The following is a 15,121-nucleotide window of genomic DNA, read 5'->3' on the forward strand; positions in this document are numbered from 1 at the left end:
GACATTCTGACTCTTTTGTTGAAGAAACACTATTCCAAGGCATAAAGTTTTTGGTTACCCATTCAAATTTCATTATATTTCAAAGGAATGTGATTTTAAAAAATGAACTAGAAATGTTTGGTAAGAGATGTTTTTCCAAATGTTTCTTTGTGGGACACATCTGGACATTAAATGAACTCATAATCTATAACATTACTCTGAAGAGAACCTAACTAATGCTTATAGTGTGAGTTAGCTAGTTTCTTAAAGGCTTGTGTTGCAGACACAAAATTCTCTTTAGATAAAATAAATAAGAGTTAAAAATCACTGTGATTTCTTTTGAGGTATAATTGACATATAACCTTATATTAGCTTCAGGTGTATAACCTAATGATTCAGTATTTGTATATATTGCAAAATGATCACCCACAAGTCACCATACTAGTTACAATTTTTCTTCTTGTGATGAGACTTTTAAGATCTACTCTTAGCAACGTTCAGATATGCAATACAGTATTATTTACTATAGTCACCACGCTCTACATGCCATGACTTCTTTTATAACTGGAAGTTTGTACCTTTGGACTCCATTCACCAATTTTACCCTCCCCCACTCCCTGTTTTTGGCAACCACCAATCTGTTTTTTGTACTCAAGAGCTTTATTTTTTTCTTTTCAAAATTTTTATTTAAATTCCAGTTAGTTAACATACAGTGTAATATTTGTTTCACGTGTAGGATTTAGTGATTCGTCACTTACATACAACACCCAGTGCTCATCACAAATGCCCTCCCTAATCCCCATCACTGATTTAACCCATCCGCCTGCCCAGCCCCCGTCCAGTAACCCTTAGTTTGTTCTTTATAGTTAAGAGTCTGTTTCTTGGCTTGCCTCTCTTTTTCCCGCCATGTTCATTTGTTTTGTTTCTTAAATTCCATATGTATGAGTGAAATCATATGGTGTTTGTCTTTATCTGACTTATTACACTTAGCATAATACTCTCTAACTCCATCCATGTCTTTGCAAATGGTAAGAGTACATTCTTTTTTATAGTCAAGTAATATTCCATTATATATATACACACACATACCACACCTCTTTATGCATTCATCAGTTCACGGACATTTGGGCTCTTTCCATAATTTGGCTACTGTAGATAATGCTGCTATAAACATCAGGTGCCTGTGTTTATATCCCTTCGAATCAGTATTTTTGTATCCTTTGTGTACCCACAAGCTTTAAAATCACTAAGAATTCCAGCAATTCCTCCAATACAGAAATAGTAAGAAATTAGCTAAAGACTATCTCAGTCAAAATAGGATAATCAAATTAAAATGGGCCTTTTCTGATAGGATATTTTTAGAATCACAGAAATGACAGAAATAAAATAACTCCTAGTTTAGAATATTTAAAAATTTGATCACTGTAAGAAAGATCGCAGATGTGTTTCTCTTAGTTTAACCAGAGAGCCATTACTATTGGGGTCAGACAGGATTCAGTTATGCTGTTTTTTATATTAATACTCTGAAATGGCATCTGAACATACAGTTAATTACTGTAAAAATGGATGGGACAAGAAGGAAAAAGTCATCATGCTGCCTTATGTAATAGAAGTAGAAACACCACAAAGCTATTCCATACTGGCACAGTTAATGTAAAAAATAAATCTCCAAAAACAATTTGAGGAATTTGTACTATGCAAATTTATTCGGCATAAGAAACTTCTGAAAATAACAATTTGTAAAACAAGTAAAAACTATGTTATTATAATAGTAAATATCTATCTAAATGTGTTTGAGAATAATTTATGTGCTCACTTAAATATATCTAAAACATACCGTCACAATCATTTTATTTAAAATATGAATTACTATCAATATGCAAGTAGATTAAAAAATACCTTTTTTCTTAAATTAAAAAATGTTGTTAGTAACATCAGATATATGTTTTTAGGTTGAATTTTTATTTGTGGCTCTATATTTCACAACAATTTTTAACCAACACCATTTGTGACAACGTTACGCATTTTCAAAATGGTTGACCAACCTTTCATTCCGGTGTATAACTTAATGTTTCTTTTTTTTAAGTTATAGTGACTGTGTAAGTTTTGAATCCATGATGGTACCCTATCGTACTTCACTTAACCCATGAACCTAGATTGTTCCAGTATAACATGTTTTGATCTTGTTAAGTGAAAATTGAAACCTTGCGTACCCTACCTATTATTATGGAAATAGAAATTCTTTTCTGCATTTTTCTTTGTCGTATTTGATCCTAACATGATAACATAAAATATTTTGATTTGTTGACTTGTATTCTCATCGATAGCTCTTGGCCTGCATTACCCATTGCTCCTTCTTTCTTTTCTGTAGCCACTCACCAAACGTGATACTGCATTAAGAGACTTAGCCTTTGAAATCCTGCCCTCTTCAGTTCTAGGCCATACAGACTCATTAGCATAATGCTCCTCAAACACAGGCGTAATGCTTTTCTCCTCTGTTTAAGAGCAGTTAGTAATTTTCTAGTGCCTGTTATATCAAATATAAAGCTTTTATCCTGAGTTAATATTCTGTCTTCATCTGACCTTTTCTCTTTTAGCTATGTCATTTCTTTTTGCTCTTTGGCACAGTCTCTTGGCTACTTCCAAACCATCTGGTTGTTATTAGCACACAGGATCGGCTTCTAACTGCTTTCCTGCTTGTGCAGATGTCACTCCTTGAATCACCGGGTGCCACTGCTTCCTGAGACAGTCTATTCCATCTTTCATCTTTGGATAGGTCAGTTTGAGAGCTTTTCTCTTTACTGACCCGAAGTCAATTATAGGATACAGTATAGGATTTTTTACTTGTATCTTTGTGTGTATGGCAGTCTAATGAGGGCTTCTTTCTTCATTGTTTTGCATATGTGTATTACATCCACAGTGGCACTGTTTATCAGCTACTGGGAAGATCTCTGTACGTGGCAATCTCGCATTTCCGTACCCTGATCTCCCACCACCCCAGAACCACAACAGTTTGAACTCTAACTCTGTGCACGGTACATACATATCTGATAATGAAGCTATATTCTAAATATGGAATTATTTATATGTGAAAATATATATACTTAAGCATATGTATCAAAGGATAAAAGAATCTCTATTTCAGAAATTATTGTGAATTTTGATTGTACAGATAGAATGCAAGCCTGATCATGTGCATACTCACCCCATACACAAGGAAAAATGCTTGAACATTACTAATTGTTTAACTCAGAAAACATTACATTTTGCCTGTTTTTCTATAATTGGTTAACTGTGGCAATATTACATATTGTATATTTATCCAGACCTAGAAGGGCTTGGTTTTCTAAATATATAATGCACTATTATGTTCTGGATCATAGAACAATTGGCATATTTAGTTCTATACATGCAATTTCAAACAATGCAGGAAAAATATTGATAGTTTTACCTACATTTTATACTGTGAATGTGAAAAATTATCTTGGTGGTGTTAGTACCAAAAAAAAAAAGATAGTTATATCTTTCAAATAGCCTTTGTAGCCTGACCTTTTATTAGCAGTTCTAAATTGTTAGCATCTCCAAACGTCCTTGCATTTTGAACTATCTCAAAAATTGTGTTTCCATAACAATTTACATTGCATCTCCTGTGATACTATTTTAATCATTGTAATCAGCTACATCATATAATTAGATTTCAATCAGAACCTTTACTGGTATGCGGTAATCTGAGAGTAGACACTTTAAAAATGTTATGTCTGCATGTGTTTCTTCTCCTGACCTCCCTCTACTCCAGCTAAGTGACACTATAACAAGGACAATAATTAACCATGGAGAAAAGAGGTTGCCTTTCATTTGTCCCTCATAATATGGAAAATATTGCCCAGGAGCAGCTAGGTAGAGCCATCGTCAGTTGATGTCTGATAGAAAGATACACATATGGTAACAAACTTTTCACTAAAGGCTGTTACTTCTCTGGTGACCAATAAACACTGACTTATTTGTAAAATGGCTGCTCAGGGTTGGGAGTGCACCTCTGGGCCATGCAGGAGATTGGAATTCTTGGGACATGGTTGGCATGGGGTGAGGTGGGTGGCACAGGTATGGAGCAACAGTGGGGGGGGGTGGCTCATCCACAGCCCACATTGCTGTATTGTACTGCTTTGCAGGCCCTGAATTATCAGCAGTGAATTATTCTTTCTCACTTCTTATTATTACTAGATTTCGTTAAAGCCCAATTTTATGTCTTCCCATTAATCATCTATGTAATTTTAGAAGGCAAAATGCATGAAGCTCAGAGTTAATTATGCATTCTATTATGCCTTTAGATATCTGGATGAAAGTCATGTTCCATCACTCAATCCCTTCCCTAAAACTCATTTCCACAAGTGATGACTTAATGATCTATTTACTTTAAAGGTTTGCCTTTGGGGACAATGATTACCCTGGTTAGCTGATTTGAAGCAAGAGACTTCTCTTTCATGGAATCTGTTAAGTATTTAGAAAAATCACTGTGGGCTTTGAAAATGCATTTGATATAACATGTGTTGAAACCTAGCCTGGGACTATCCCTAGGTAGAGAGGACCCCTTTATACCCATGCAGAGTATGAGAGCCATAGTGTCCAAATTCTTGTTTCCATTTGTTAAACATGGAATCAACCAGCTGTGAAAGCAGTGTAGATGAGGGTAAATTGCAGCTTTGTTTTGCAACTCCAAAGTCAGTATGTGTGAATAAAAGAATGATAAAGTGACAGAATTCTCAAATAGGATGATTACTAATCAGTTTTCCCTGATAGGTTTTGTTCTTCTACCATGAATAGCCAATCTATCACATTATATATCACTAGCTAGCTAGGAATGCAAACATTAGCTTCACGTGTGCCTGTTAATTTAATCTCTTAATTTCCTTTTTTACTCTGCAGTTTTGAAAAACATCACTCTTCGATAATATCATCCATGACTTCTAGGTATAGGTCATGTGTTTGATTACCATAAGGAGATATTTTCCTTTGTTTTTAACAGCAGAGTGCAGTGTTTTGCAAGGAGAGATGCCTTTGTGAGGCTATATTCATTCCTGTTCCACTGTGCTTTTTCTGAGCTCTTATGATATAGTTCAATCAGAATGTGTGCAAAATTCCTTCTGCTATAAACTCTACATTAATATTTGCTAAAATGTAAGTCAGAAATACTACTTCAAGCACATTCTGGATTTAGTGAGAACACAAGCAAGGTGGACTTCAGGTGAAGAAAGATTGCCGCCGTCTAGATGTCAGTGTCCAATCCAGAGCCACATTTGTGGCAGAAGATTTCCTTGTTCTGGGTCAGGAAGCCTTCCCCCACCAAGGAGACCGAGCACTTCCCACAGTTAAAGCATTCACTGTGCCACTGGCGGTCTTGAAAACAGATGAACTTGGCACCTCTGAGACCTGGAAAGGAATTGGGGGAAAAGAATGAATAGATTAAGCATTCCATCAGGTACTCTCCTAGGAACTGCAGAGAACAGCAATGACCAAGAAGACTGCAGAGAGGCAAATAAAGCGGCCTTCCATGCCCCTGTGTCCACCTGGAAATGTCACCCGAGGCAATTTCCTCTGATGAGATCCAGGCTGATTCCCAGTCAACCTTTTTCATAATCTTCAAAAGTAGGTAGAATCTGAATATACAAAACGGGTATTTTTGGAAACAGAGAAAGATCGCCTAAGAAAGATAAGGAAGTACAGTAAAATGCTGTGGGAAGGGGAGATAGATTTCAAAGTCAGAGATATCTAGGTATGAATATGTTCTTTCTCTCTACATGATCCTCTTTTCTTAGAAGCAAAATTAAGGTACAGTAAAGTAAATGTATACCTCCTAGCCTCGTGTCTGATGTTTTAATGACTTTGAGTTCTCTTTCCTCTATTTCTATGTTTAGTTTTACTTAAGATATAAGTTCCATGGTGATAACTGTGGTTTGGGACACAATCTCCAAAAGCCCCCAATAGAAGATTTCATCCTGACCATCGTGTAGCTAGCCTAACATGACAACCTGATTACCTTGCTCAGAGACAACTTCAGCCCAGGCTTGCAACAAAGATCTGTGAGTCTGATCACTCTGGCCACTAAGGCCATCCTATCCAGTAATTAGCCTCTAAGAAGTGCCTTGTCAGCCCCCACCACCTCCACCTGGGCTTCACGTGAGTCATAATGTTTCTAAGAAAGGTAATAGAATTTGAGTCTTCAGTGAGAATCTCTTTCTATATCCCTAATATGGATCCAGACTACAGTTTAAGGAATTGATTTTGAGGAGTTGAAAGGGAGAAAAGGTATAGCGGTTGGGAAGGGTTTGGGATGCTTTGGGTGTTTATTTGCCAAGTTTTTTTCCAAGTGATCATAGTGGTACAAACTTCCCATGATTTGCTCATTACTCACAGAGTGTGGCTAACATAGTCATGTGTTGATTCACATATAATTTCCAAATATTCCATTTGGGGAAGAAAAAAAGGTGAATAAGCATTCTACTTCAGATAAACTCTCCTTAAATATGATAATGAACTTTTATTTCCATACTAGAAATGTTATTTGATGTCTTTACATGAAATTTACTAGATTATAAATAAATGCACATCAAATTCTTTACCTTCTTTGATTAATTGTATAGCTTGCTTATTTATGATGCTATCATCATTACTTGCTAATAAGAGTAAATCAGTAATGAACCAATTAATTCCCTGAATGTTATTCAAAACAGTAATAAGCTGACTGCAAGAATCATATGCTATATATGCATGAATCATCTCTGTTCATAAAACTAATTATTACACATCTTGCATTTTGATGCTCATGAGCTTTTCTTGATTTTATTAGTAAGCCTGTACAAGTGGTAAATATAAAAATAATTCTTCCAGAATTTTACAAAGAAAAGAGAAATAGAAGCATCTGGTAGTAGGAATTTAAGAAAGGCGGACTCAACATGTGAGATGTTTATAAATTATTTCAATTTTGAATACATTTACTCCCTCAGGTCAGAGGGTCATTTGTATTAATAAAGTCCCCCAGGAAACTGGTCTCTGGCACCTGTTTTATTTGACTTCATTTATTACTGAAAATTCAGTAGAATGAGAGCTAGCGTTTGTTGAGCCCTTGAAAATGAGTCAGTCACTATTCTAAGCCCTTCACATGTACTGCTTCACATAGCTCTCACTTTACCATCAACTCTGCTTTGCAGACAAAATGGATGAACAGAGAGGTTCAACCACTTGCCCAAATCAGCCAGCTGGTATGTGACACATCTGGGATTCAATCCTAGGCCATCTGGCTTCAGAACCTGTGCTCTTAACTTCCCCAAATTCAGTCTGTATTTATCTTTTGTAAAGACCATAACCAGGAACATTAGCATTCCTTTCAGAAGAAATAACATTTGAAACTCCTTTTACTCAAAATAAACAGAAATGGCAGAAAGCAAAGATGTGATCCTATTCAACTCCTCATTTGCAAGCAAGGCAAATGAGGACCTCTGTGGTGGTGAGTTCTTTACCCATGGTCCCACAGTCCTCAGGGGCAGAGCCAAGGCCAAGGTCTTTTACTCGCTAGTCCAGAGCGCGTCCCTACATCAAGCTTCTTCATTTATCCCAGAAAATTTGAAAGGTTAATCCTATCTTAGAGGAGAAAAAAAGTATAGTTCTACCTTGAGTTTGTTCAAATGAATCAAATTTATTCTGATGGGATTGAAAAAAATCACACCTGAGACTCATAGATAGATTTAGTTAATATAAAAAAGTATTTTGAAAACACCCTAACATAGTTTCTTAGATTGACACATTGTTTGCATGAGTGTGCAACTTTCAGAAGATAAATATATGGCAGCATAAGAATTCCCTGTGGTACATTAATTCAAAGAGTTCAATTTTAAAGAAACACTACTGCAAAGCATATATATATATATTCAGATAAAAAATATATATCAGATAAAAAAATAGTGAAGCACGTTGGAAGTTTCTGCAGGCATTTTAGTCTCAAGTGTCTCTCATCAGAGCCAAAATAAGATTATGATAATTATCAAAAAGCTGATTATTCTAAGTTAAATACATAATCCTGTATTTGGATTACTTTTGGGTCAAATCTGTGGTTCTTGATCATCCTTATATTACCTGCAGGACAATGTGTTTTTTCTCTCTCAACCTGAAAGACCTGGGCTCAGTGATTAACAAGAAACAACCCAACAGAAAAAAGTCACTTAGCTACATGAATCTGTGATGGATGAGAATTGAAACTCCTCAAGTTCAGGGCTCACATAGGCTCTTTGCAGGTCAGTATTAGCTATTTGGGTACCCAGGAAGTGTTTAAACCCATTTTGACTTGTTTAATTTTCTCATCTCCTCATGGAAGCCCCCCTTTCTTTTTCTGGCTAGTTCAAGAAAAGTGTTCTAGAATAAATCAACTGCATGCATTGGGCTGTAATTGCAGATTTTACCAAGGAGACTTATGAGCTCCCAGAACTGATGCATTTCTGGAAGTCCCATTTTCTAACTAAAACTGGTAGCGACAGTGGCTCATTACCCTGACTGTAGGAGCTGTGAGATGTGTAGAGGCAGGGGAGTGGAGTGGTGAAGAGCCTAAGCTTTGGAGCCCCGTAGTCTGGGATTGCCAACGGAATCCAGTGCAAGGGTTGGGAAGGTAACAGAGCTGAGGGATGGAGACGAGTTGTGGGGAACAGAGCACTGGGGCAGCTGCTGAGCCTGGGACAGAGACCCAGCTGGGGAACGCGAGGGCGGTCTGCTCACCCCGGCAGGTTCTTCATGTACTTTTGGCTGCAGAGATGGGTTTTGCGCTAGTTGTTTCCAAACACGTGCAGGCCAAACAAAACACACCTGCCAGCCAGCTGTAGCCCTGGACTGGGGTGAGATGCTGAAAAATATGGTGCCCTGTGCAGAAAACTGGGACCTTGTCTGTTTGTCTGGGTAAATCTCTCCCTCCCCTTGCAAGTCAGTGAAAACCTGCCAAGCTGGGTTTGCCGTGAAACTCTTTTCTTTCTTTGAAGATTTAATAAGATTCAACTTTTATTTTGTGATGTATTTGAAGATGGAGGAGGAGGAAGAGGATAAAATAATCTTTTAATTCCGTTTACATAAACTAAACTAAAAGAAATGAAATATGATCTAAGAATCCTAGGAATGGGAACTAGAAGTACAGTTCTACCTAGAAGAATAGCTGCTGGGATTCTCATGTCATGCCAGCTTCATTTTTTTTTTTTAACTATAGCATTAGCATTTTGGAAATACTTCTGGGGAAAATATAATGCATCATTTTACCTTGAAAATCTTTTTAACATGGATCAATTTACCATTTGTGATATTTTCAAATCACGTCACATGTATTTTGTTCGTTCAACAAAATGCCGTCTTGTTTTATTTTATCTATTCATAATTAAAATGTATTGCAAGTGGATTGAGAGAAATGAGAATGATACACTTGTTAGAAGCATCTTAAAATGAAGTTTAATTAATTCCTGACCTATGCCACCCTAATTATTACAGCTTCAGATTTTTGTACAATACTTGCATTTAATTAAAACCTTTTCTATTTTAGGGCCCTTTGCCCTTGTTTGGAATCAAGAAGGATTTTTATTTATACGTATCCCTTTCTCCCACTCAAATCATTAAATGGCAGGCCTCCTCATGAGGTTCTCTGACCTCTCAGCTCATCCTGTTCTCCTCTTTCCCTGAATGATTACTTAAGTCATTACCATTAGGTTTAGTATTAATTCCCCTCTACAGAACATGGCAACCCTAATTATGCTCTCCACTTGCCTTGAGGGGGTCTGTGTAATATTTGTATTTATGCGTGGGTACCCCTGTGTGTGTATCTCAGAAGATTATCATTTTTTACTCGTGTTTCCCAAATTAACTATATAGCAAATCTACGCCATCGTAGGACCATAGTAAACTGAAGAACTCACCAGTAATGGGTTTGGTGCAGGCTGCACACTTTTTAGCATAAAGATGGTTGTAGCAGTCCAAACAGAATGGATAATCATCTCTGGACATAAACTCTTCTTCACAGAGCTCTTTCCTACAGCCACTGCACAGAAAACACTCTCTATGCCACGGTTGGTCACGAAACGTTATCCCACCTGAAGTTATCACCTGCCAAAGGATCACAAAAAGGCAGTGACCATGGAAGCTAGTACAATTCGGACCTGTCACGGTCTTCTTCTGTGTCCACAAGTGGTAGTTTCGGCTACTCTATCACCTTGTGTCAGGATGTCCTTTCCCTGTGATTTTTTTGAATCAATGAGAAGCAAAAGGCTATAGGGATTAAATAGAACTGGCCAGACATATCCTAATTTTTCTCTTACAGTGGAATAGAGAAGAAGCAGGGCCATCATGGACTCAGGAAAATGAAAAAGAATAGATCCTTGATTCCTTTTCTCATCTTTCTCTTTCTTGTTGGGCTTCAAAGATCTGCCATCAGAACTAAGGTATTTTCTACACCAGGTTCTTATTTCCATGTCTAACTTTTAAGGATGCTGAAAAAAGCTACTTTTCCCTGAAAGCTTTATTCCAGCAGTAGCAATGCTGAATGGCATTGTTAAGGACCATCGTCCACTAATCATGACTAATATTTCTGAAGTGAGCTTTCAGTCCTCAGCCCTGTGCTAAGGGATGACCTCTTCTTGGTTGTTCTTAACGTCTGACACAGCCAAGACTATGATCTTTCCCCCTTTAAGAGATGAGAAACTACTGAGTATTAGAGTGGTCAGGTCCCTCGCCAGGTCACACAGAACTAGTATGCAAACCTACACAGTCTGACTCCTGAGCCTGTGTGCTTAGCCAGTAAAACAACACTGAGGCAAGGTTACTTTTCGCTCACGAACAGTTGATAAGTCCTTGTCGAATGAAGGAACAAACACCGAGGGGAAAAACATTTGGACAGCAATTCTCGTATTGTATCTGGCACAAATGGGGTGCTGTGCCAACTGCATGGGTTTTCAGCTTTAGAACTTCTAAGTGATGATGAGCACAGCTTGTATGTTGAACCTTAATGTGTGATGTGCGAGGGTTTTGTCAGAGATGATGATTATTCCTCCATAACATATATTTTTTTTTCTGAACAAGTTTAATCCATGGATTGTACTTTTTAAAAGGCTGAGACATCTTTATTTAGAATCAGATGGGTAAATATTGGACAACTGTTCTTGGGTAGCAATTTTTAAGTCATAGCGTCTTTCGAACCCATGACTGTTGAGCTCTTGGAGTAGCTGTGGAATCTGGAATATGTTCATGTGCTCTCTGAGGCGAGTCCTGTAATCTTTGTATTCAAATTAACTGGATATAGAAAATGTAGAGCCTCTTCTAAGCCATCTCATTGATGAAAAATTTAAAAAAATGTTGTCTATGATACATGCTTTTGAAAAGATGATTCTAAAGATATTTTTGAATCTGACAACAAATATCTTAAAAATTAAAGATATTTGATAAAACAGTTATTTTTCCTAAAGGGAAAAATGTATACCAGTCTAAATAAGTAAATGGGAAACATAATGGTGTGTGTGAACTAAAGCAATTTAAAATACCTCCTACTGATTTCAAATGCCTCACCACGGGGACAGCAGAATTCAAGATTCCTTTGATTTGTTTGGTCAAATTATTAGCAGGCAATGCTTAAAAGATTCCAAACTTGAAAAATGTATTCACAGCAAAAGAAAACTTGATAAATATTCCCAAGACTGTTTAATTAGGGAGAAGAAACTCTGGAACATTAAAAATAGTTTGCTTATGATTATGTTCCTTTTGAGGAGGCAGGCAGGCTGAGATGAAGCCGAATATCTAGGCGTGGTTTTTGCCATTGATTGATCCCAGGATTTAGAACAAGTTTCTTCTCTGGAAAAATGGAGGCTGTATTGGTTTTGTGCTTCATAGACCATAGCCGATGAATCAGAGAATACTCTATTTGAACCTCGAGGAGTTTGGATTCAAAGCACTTGGAGTTTAAGGTTCCTTGTTTTTGGTAGAAAATAGGTTTTATTTATTTATTATTTTTATTTTATTTTATTTTATTTTATTTTTTTTAGAGAGAGGGAGGGAGAAAGAGAGTGGGGGCAGTGGGGGAGAGGGAGGAAGAGAGAATCCCAAGCAGGTGCCACGCCCAGCAAGGAGCCCGATGTGGGGCTTGATCCCAGACCCTGAGATCATGACCTGAGCCAAAATCAAGAGCCAGACCCTTAACCAACTGAGCCACCCAGGCATCCCAGAAAATAAGTTTTAGTTTCACAAAATAAAATCTATGAAAAAAGTTCTAAGGGCCTGGTTGTCCAGTATTTTTTGCCCATTTTGTTTGTTTTATTTGGTCTTTGGTTTGAGTTGAAACATTGTTTTTCTTCAGCTTGGATCATCTTGATCAGAAACATTTATATCCAGCTTTCCTTAAATGACTGGTGGTTTTAAAAGTTAAATAGAAAATAATCTGGCATGTTGTGATCTGTCTACTACCCAACATAAATATTTCACAAAGTTTTGGTGACTTCAAATCATGTCCTAAATATAGGACAGGCTCCTATAACTTGGGAAATGCCAGTGCTTTGGCCTCAAATAGTGCGTAGCACGGATATACTAGAGAAATTCCCCCTCTTGAATCTTTATAACATTGAAAGATACTTTATATTATATGCCCAATAAATGATTTTAAGATAATTCCCGTAAGTCTCATTAATATTTTAGCTTAAGTCTTTAAGAAACATAACATGAACATGGCCAACTTAGTTGTCCCATAAAACAGTGAGATAAATCTACCATTTGATTTCCAGCATCTGTTTCTAAAATGCATGTCTTCAGGGCGCCTAGGTGGCTCAGTCGGTTGAGCATCCAACTCTTGATTTCAGCTCAGGTCATGATCTCAGGGTCATGGGATAGAGCCTGCTTAAGATTCTCTCTCTCCCTCTCCCTCTGCCTCTACCTACCCCCCCTTGTGCATGCTCTCTCTCTCTCTCTCTCAAAAAAGAATATAGTAAAATAAAAAAAAATAAAATGCAGGTCATCAATTCTGGTAAATCTTCTGAGCTTCATATATTGCAGGGTCATAGGATCTGAGAGTTGCTTATAAAGTCATTGTCTAAGTCAGTGTTACTACTGGTAGAGTAATGAAAGTCTCTGGGTGTAAGATGGTTTTATATCATGTTACTGTCAATTGTAATTTCAGCCATCATTATAGTGTAATCTAATGATTATGACTTAGGAGTTTATTGTTTCCTCTGCAAATGCAGTCCTCGTATTTTAAATACATGTAGAAAATTACCGTGTTCATGTGCTCCCATAGAAAGTGGTGGTGAGACTTCTAGCTGTCCAGATGCAATTATACAAATGGTCCTGAGATCTGCCAGAGCATCTCATAGATCAAAAATGTTTAGACACCACTGCTTTCCCATCACAATTTATAGTGTTATTTTAAACTTTATGATGCCTCATGGGTCAAGGATTTCTCCAAGTACATCAATATATATTTTATGAAACACAGACAGGTTTTACCAAGGTGATAGAGATGAGTGATCTGTCTACTCCCCAACATACATATTTTTCTTTCATATAAAAGCTTATATGAAATTTATTCTTTCATATAAAAGCTTAAAGGCTAAAAAAGAGATGGACAAAGTTTACTTGAAGGCAGGACTTTGTTCTTATTGGAAGATATGTTTTGAAGGGGTATCCAAGTCAGAAGGCCTTATGTGATGCTCTGGAACTGGAAGCGAAGCACATGCTGCCCTTTGTCCTCTCTCTGTCTTTCTGTCTAGTGAATTTCCCCAGTGATCTTGTCACTCTCTTGAGTCTACTTACCTACTCTTTAGAAATATTAAAGCTTTAAGCCAAGAAGACATTTGTGTTGCTGGGAAGTTAAACATCCTGTTTAAATTGTGAGAAGTTAAACATCCTGTTTAAATTGGTTCTGTCAGCGACTCTGTGAGAAAAATCATATTTCTCTGAAACGAAATGGATCCCAAACTATTTTCTGGGAAATATCTTGTATTCCACAAACAATGTGTGCCCTCTGCCAGAATACAGGAACTCCTGTGTGGTAGCAATGAATGGAACTGGACTATCTTGAGCTTTTGGAATCTTACATTCATGTCCTGGGTGGAAATTTATGACAGTAAAAATAGGTGGCCATCTTCATTGTGACCGGTAGTGTGCTTCTGGACATGCCGGAATTCAAAACTAACATGCACATGCAAAGACAGACAGAACGTGATAGGATCAGTGCATTCCAAATATCTAGGAATGTTAAAAAGCAGTTGTCTGGAAGGTTCCACAAACTTCATCCTCTTCAGATAATTACCTTCTTACAAAAGCTGCAGTAGTGAGCAAACTCCTTCTCAAAACATGGCACACAGTAATTGCCACTCTCTTTGGAAATCAAAGGCTTAGTTCCTATTGGCTGTCGGCAATGCTCACACACAAAACAGGTTTCATGCCAGTAGTTTCCCTTAAATTCCATTTTGCGGGAACCTGTCCCCCCAACCCCAAATAAGAACCTGTTAGTACAAATGAAACATCATTTTATTTATTTTAAGTAAAGATATGTCAAATTACTCAAAATATATATATTTTAACATTAAGATGATAAACTTAACTGTCCTTATAGAAAAAGTGTTTTGTTGCCTTCTAAAACATTTATCTGAAAAAAAAGAAGGTAGAGTTCAGCCATGATGAAGGTGAGTTGCTCTTTTACTGAAAACTCTTGTGCTGTGTAAGCTACAATTTTGAGATTTGAAAGTACAACTAGTGGAGACTCTGAAGGGCTGCATGTGGTTTAGATAGATTGGGCCATAATTATCAGTACTGGGATATTAGGAATGCCTGAGGCACAAACTCTTGAGATTGATGTTGTGCAGTTATGGTCTCCTAGAAACTCTTTGAATTCATAATAAGGAAATGAGAGAGAATCATGTTTTATGCTGCTGTCCATAGGGATTTAGAAGAGAATCAAAACAGAGAAAGTGCTTGCCTGAAAGTATAATGATGTACATGAATCCTTGACTTGGCCTAAAAGGAACAAAGATGAGGGACCCTCAAACCATTTTTTGTCCTGCTACAAAATGATGGTTGGCCCCATTCTCCTATGATGGATTATGCTTCCCGATGCCATTATTATGCCTAGGACAGCGTGTTTAAT

General features: G+C 37.2%; 1 protein-coding gene across 5 annotated transcripts in view; it reads right to left on the reverse strand.

The window, feature by feature from the left end:
* Positions 1–1,671: 1,671 nt before the first annotated feature.
* The window catches only part of FHL5 (four and a half LIM domains 5), a 45,472-nt gene continuing 32,022 nt past the window's right edge, over positions 1,672–15,121 (reverse strand). For all 5 annotated transcript variants that reach the window (XM_027601706.2, XM_027601710.2, XM_027601707.2 and 2 more), the window contains 3 exons: positions 14,285–14,454; positions 9,915–10,101; positions 1,672–5,406 (listed from right to left, as the gene is read on the reverse strand). In XM_027601706.2, the coding sequence (XP_027457507.2) occupies positions 5,243–5,406; positions 9,915–10,101; positions 14,285–14,454 (521 nt within the window). In that variant the 3' untranslated portion in view covers positions 1,672–5,242. The remainder of the gene's footprint in view (positions 5,407–9,914; positions 10,102–14,284; positions 14,455–15,121) is intronic.

Source organism: Zalophus californianus, chromosome 7 (genome assembly GCF_009762305.2).
Source record: "Zalophus californianus isolate mZalCal1 chromosome 7, mZalCal1.pri.v2, whole genome shotgun sequence".
Taxonomy (NCBI): domain Eukaryota; kingdom Metazoa; phylum Chordata; class Mammalia; order Carnivora; family Otariidae; genus Zalophus; species Zalophus californianus.